The sequence below is a fragment of the Hypanus sabinus genome, chromosome 13 (genome assembly GCF_030144855.1).
Source record: "Hypanus sabinus isolate sHypSab1 chromosome 13, sHypSab1.hap1, whole genome shotgun sequence".
NCBI lineage: Eukaryota > Metazoa > Chordata > Chondrichthyes > Myliobatiformes > Dasyatidae > Hypanus > Hypanus sabinus.
Genome location: NC_082718.1, coordinates 67,564,102 through 67,570,101, shown reverse-complemented (window position 1 = coordinate 67,570,101; position 6,000 = coordinate 67,564,102). Strand labels below are relative to the sequence as shown.

Sequence of the window (6,000 nt, the reverse complement as noted above, 5' to 3'; positions counted from 1 at the left end):
CCTTTTGTTGGAAAACAGTCTATCTCAATCCACACCCTTCTGGTGCCGTCAAAAATGGTCTTACTGCAGTTTATAATCTTAATCAGGGTCCAGCCCAACGCTCATTCTTTAATATTTTGAAACTAATGGAATAACGTTCACACTCCTCTCACCTGCTCCATCTCGTCCCAGTATCTTGTTTTCCCTAGCTGGGTCCTCTACATAATGTTCAAGGAAACATTTGTCACTCTGCCCCATCCGGTTATTTTACAGTATGGCATGCCCAGTCACCTACCCTCACTCCAACTTCCCTCATCCACCCCTTTCTCAGACCCGCTTTCCCCCTCCCGTCCAATAAAAACGTCAAAACGACGAGGCCGGGAAAGTGATACTGCGCGTGCGCAAAGGTGTTTGTCATGTGATCGGTCCCGTGGTAAAGATGGCGCTGGAGGCGTTGTCTCCCGATTGGAGTTCAGATGCTCTGGACGACGGATCTAAGAGTGGGTATTAGGGGTGTATGAGGCTGAAGGGTGTGGGGAGGGCACGATATCATGATTGCTGCCACCTCCATGGGCCGCTGCAGCTGTGCGCTGGGGGCAGTTGTTGCAGATGGGCCCATGGCTTCGGACGCGACCCAGTAGAGTCCAGCCTTCAAACGGCAGGAGAGTAACCGGTGACAAGTAGTTCTCGTTTTGCTGCACAGCGATGAGCGGCACTTTTACACTTCACATAAAATGATCAGTGCTGGGAAGTGTTGCGAATAGTAGGTTCACCTCGAGTAAAACTTTACATTCTTGAAGAGTCATAGTGAAAGTTTCCTGCAGTTTTCTTTGCTAAGGTTTGACAGGGTAGCCAGCGTCTGATTAAAATGAAGAGATGAAGCACAACGTATTTCATTTCTTCCTATGTGTTTAGGAATCCACGTTGAGGTGCAATTGAAGAGTTATGGGAAATTTCTTGAGGAGTACACGAATCAGCTGAAAGGCATTGAAGATGCATTGGATGACTCTGTTGGGGACGTCTGGGATTTTACACTTGACCCCATAGCACTTAAGGTACATCTTAAAAAAACTTAAATTGTGTATGCCGCAGCATTTTCCCTGCTTTCAATGTCAAATTAATACATGTTGTTCCCTGTTTTCTCTCTGACAAAATAGGTTGGCAATGGTAATTCTCTTGCCCCTTTGTCAGTTAGTCACTCATCCTTATTCTGTCCCTGGTCTTTTTTCCCCAGTAGTTCACACACTTTGCCCTCCCGTTCTGCAGTTCACCATCTACACACCCCAACAGTAAATCAATTGCCAGCCTGGCAAATTCAAACAATCCCTTCTGTTAATGTGCTCTACTGGTTTATAATTCATAAACATAAGGATTCCAAACATTTCAGTTACTTTCACTCGCGCTTTTACATTGGTTTGTAATGACCCCAAAAGACCCGAGGGACAGTCTGGGGTGTCCTAAAATAATGCCTGGGTTAGTGGAAGCAGGCACCCTACACAGGCAACACCACCGGTGGCATGAGGAGGTAATATTCTTTTATATTCATCTGAGCATGATCTACAGGTTTAACTAAGGCATTTGTTGTGGAATAAAATTGTAGGATGTTAGAATCCCTGTTTTAAAATGTTCCATTTCTGCATCTGAAATAATTATCGTCTGATCGCATGATTATGCCCCAGACCAACAGTAGAATTTCCTGGTCCTTCTAGGCCAGGCAGAAGCGGATTTAAACCCTCACCCTGGCTTTGCTAGGGAGGTGTGGAATTTGGATTTCATGGTGAATAGTTGTATTGGAAAGTTAAAGAGCGCGTTGTGGGGACAGCATCTACTGTATTTGTAAGTTTTTGTACATCTGTGTTTGTAAATTCTTTGTCTTCACAACTTTGGGGCAGCTTTTGCATCTTTTTCACCTGGCACTAAATAAAACACCTTGCTGCTGTGGCTCGCCATCTGTTTTTTTTCCCCCAACTGGTGACCCTCGTTGGGCACGCTTACCCACAGCTGATAGTGAGTTGTGATGCTCTCCCTCCTGAAATATTGTGACCTATTTCATATGAATCATAGAATCAATAGAATTTTCAAAAAAGATAACCAGAGCCACAATCTATATCCGCTTACATTAAAATTCTGTGGATCATCGGGTTTTCAGGATATCACTTACAGCTCATTATTTTCTTTAATGGTGTTTTCATTCCAAATATTAATGATTTATGTGAAAGTGGAAAGGCTTTTGATGAAGTCTTGTATGTGAGGAAATCCAGAAGGTTAGAGCTCATGGGATCCAAAGCAAATTGGTAATCCAAGACAGTTTAGTTTTCAAAGTTTGATTGGATTTTGCACGTAGGACAGTATAGTACAGAAACAGGCCCTTCAGCCACAATATCTGCATTGAACAAGATGCTGAATTCGACTTGAGTCTCTTCTCCATTTACACGACAAATATCTGTAGGTTTCCCTTTGTATTCATGTGTCTTGCAGCCTCCTAGGCACCCCTATCATCACTGCTTCCATCACATCTCCTGGTAGCCTGTTCCAGGCATCTATCACACTCTGCAAAAAAAAATCTCCTTTAAGCTTTTCCCACTCACCTTAAATGCATGTCCTCTGGTACTTAGCATTTCTATCCTGAGAAAAATTCTGACTATCTCCCTATCTATGCTTCTCAATCATCTAAACTTCTCTCAGGTTTCTCCAGTTTTTGTTGCTCCAAAGAAAACAGCCGAAGTTTGTCCAACCCTCCTGATAGCTCATACCCTGTAACCCAGATAACATCTAGTAAACTTCTGCACCCTCTCCACATCCTCCCTGTCATGGGGTGACCAGAACTGCAAACTACTCCAAGAACATGCTAACCAAAATTTCATATTGCTGCAACATGACTTCTTGATTCTTGCACTCTGTGCCCATCGTGATAAAAGCAGGTATGTCATGTCCCTTTACCTACCTGGCTACTTGTATGGCCACTTTCAGTGAGCTTTGGACTTTTAACTCCAAGACATTTCTGTACGTTCATGCTGATAAGGATTCTGCCACTGATAGTTTACTTTACATTTGACGTCCCATTTCACACTTGCCTAGATTAAAGTTCATCTCTCATTTTCCTACCCGTGCAGTATCTAAAACTGATCTCTATTCTGCTCTATCCTTTGACAAGCTTCTACATTGTTTACAATTCCACCAAAATTTGTGTCATCTGCAGACTTACTAATCCACCTATCTACATTTTCATCTGTCAGTTAATATGTATTTGTATACATCACAAACAATGGAGATCCCAGCGCCAATCCCTGTGAAACACCACTGGTGATAGCCCTCCAACTAGAAACAACACGTCTGAACCACTGCTCTCTCTGTGAGCAAGTCAGTTCTGAATCCGAACTAGCATGTAACCCTTTTACAATGACTGTTCAATTCCCATTGCTGTCTTTAAGGAGTTAGTATGTTCTTCCTCTGACTGTGTGGGTTTCCTCCTGGTGATCCAATTTCCTCCCGCAATCCAAAGATGTACAAGTTTATAAGTTACTTGGTCATGTGGGTGGGCTGTGACCCGGAAGGTCTGTTCTTGTGCCGACACCTTAATCTGGATCAGACCACCCATGAGAGACGTTGTTAAATGCCTTACTAAGATGCATGTAGACAACATCCACTGCACTCATCAGACACCTTTATCACCTCCTCAAAGCTCACATGAAGACAATAAATGTCCTGCATAAAACTTTGCTGACTGTTTCTAATCTGTCCCAAATGCCTAAATCTAAGAATCCTCTCCAGAAGCTTCTACTATAAGGCCCACTGGCCAATAATTTCTTGAATTTTTCCTATTTCCCTTGAACAAGGGAATAACTTTGATTGCTCTCCAATCCTCTGGGAGCTTTCCTGTTGCTAGTGAGAATAACAAATTTTTGTCAATCCTCTATTACAGTGTGTCCCACATTGCTTTGCTGTCTACCATGTTCTCTGTGAATACAGGTGCATTTAGTACCTCATCATATGACTCCAAACATTTCATGGTCCCTTCTGGCCTTCCTAATCCCCTGTTTGAGTTCTTTGCTGCTATCTATATTCGTCAAGAGCTCTGCCTGATTTTAGCTTCCTAAAGCAAACATATGTTTCCTTTCTCTATTTGGCTAAGCTCATAACTCCACTCATCATCCAAGGTTCCCTTCCCATGCCATCTTTGTCCTTCCTCCTCACTAGAACTCAGCTCTGATCAGCTGGTATTTGACCAATTCCCACATGGACTTGCTTGTAAATTCCATCTCCACAGCTCTATCTAATTTGTTCTAATTTTCCCTCCCCCAATTTACTATTCAATTCATTAAGGTTCAGACTTGTCTTTACTCATGACTATTTTAAAACTGATGGAGTTGTAATCGATCTTCATAAAAAGTTCTCATCAAAAGGCCAGTCAGCTGTTCAATGTAGTACCTCTGCTAGCTGGCGAGCTCTCACTCAACTCTTTCAGATGCACTGAATAAATTCTGCCCCATCAGAGTTTGGGGAATGTAAATACACCCAGTATGGCAACCCTGTTGATTTTACATCTATCTGCATATCTGTCCTCATCTCCAGTGACTATTGGGATGCTTGTAGTGCAATGCCATTAGAGTGATGGTGCATTTGTCATTCTTTTTAAACCCTACCCATAATACAGTGAGTGAACCTTCTAGTGTGCCCTCTGAGTGGAGAATGTGAGATTTTTCTCTGAATAGTAGTGCATCTCTTCCATCTCTTTTATGTCTTGCCCTTATCTCATCAAAAATCAGGATGCCTGTGGCAACATTCCCTCTAATATATTTTTACAGCTTCACAGACCAACTATTGCTCTAAGTAAGAATTTTTTACATGGCCTGAAAACTTTGCAGCCCTTTAAGTGTTATTTTGTTATATGCATACAACAAGTATTTAGAATAAAAATTGAAAAGCGACATGCTACTGATTTTACTTATTGAAGGTATAATTAAATGCAGTACAAAGAATATCTTTAATGTTTCATAAACTTTTTCTCATGTCATTATTACAACTATAAAACTGTCCAGATTAATTTTGCATCCAGATGAAATCCTCATTAGATCATCCAAATGTTCCACTTCTAGTCTGTTTCTGGGTTTACATTTGATTGAATTCATAAGTCTGAATTCCCATCCATAGTTAACATGAGGAGCTTGAAATGTTCCAACAGTGTCATCAAGAATTGACTGTTCTTCAAATTCTTTGTTTCTAAACATGTAGTTCAACATATCAGTGAACGTCCTACTTGAACCTGTCGTAACTTTCTCAGAAATGACAAATTTGATATCACAGTATTGTTGCATGTTTTTGAGGCAACACCTCATTGTAGTTTGTAATAGTAGCTGAGTATATTTTTGCCTGTAGTACAACATTCTCTTTTCCATACTCAAAACTGGTTATGTTTATAATAGCAACAGGGTCAAAAGCTTGCTTAACTCATCGTCAGAAAACCTGTTATCAGTGATTGCATACACGTTGAATGAATTGCATTATAGGCACATTATCAATGTCAGAACTTATCGATTCATTTCATAGTTTGCCACACCAGACAGTCAGCCATTCCTTGTCTGGCGTGTGGTGTCAGGATTGGTGGTCTTCGAATTAACCAGGTCATGGAATGAATGTTCCTGATTCGACCCTTTTTTTTTTACAAGGCCGAGTGGCTAGCTTGTTGCTCAAACCGGCATGGATGGAAAGTGTGCCTGGGGGTGGGGCCAACCGGGTTCGAACTTGGGAGCTTTCGCTTCCGAAATCTGGCGCTGATGCTATTGCACCACCAGCCAGCTAGAACTAAAAGAGCATGTTTTTCACTTTGTCACTCCAGTAAATGGTATCACCAAGATACTGTGACTGTAACTTGTTTATTTTTCATTGCACACTGCAATTGTATTCAAACAGCTTTTCTGAAGGAATTTAGAGGTGTCAGCTCTTCGAAGACATCATTTAGGACAGTTAATACTATTCAATATTGTGATTGGACAAAATCATCAGGCTGATTGGATCATTGCA

General features: G+C 41.5%; 1 protein-coding gene across 6 annotated transcripts in view; it reads left to right on the top strand.

Moving 5' to 3' along the window:
- Window positions 1–403: 403 nt before the first annotated feature.
- The window catches only part of washc4 (WASH complex subunit 4), a 134,384-nt gene continuing 128,787 nt past the window's right edge, over window positions 404–6,000 (top strand). For 3 of the 6 annotated variants that reach the window (XM_059987839.1, XM_059987840.1, XM_059987838.1), the window contains exon 1: window positions 918–1,034. Coding sequence is in view for 1 of the 6 variants with exons in the window: in XM_059987841.1 (XP_059843824.1) it covers window positions 419–479; window positions 895–1,034 (201 nt within the window). In the remaining 5 variants the exon portion in view is untranslated. Of the gene's footprint in view, window positions 480–894; window positions 1,035–6,000 lie in introns of those variants that run through there. The other 3 variants (XM_059987841.1, XM_059987843.1, XM_059987842.1) reach the window with 3 other exon arrangements.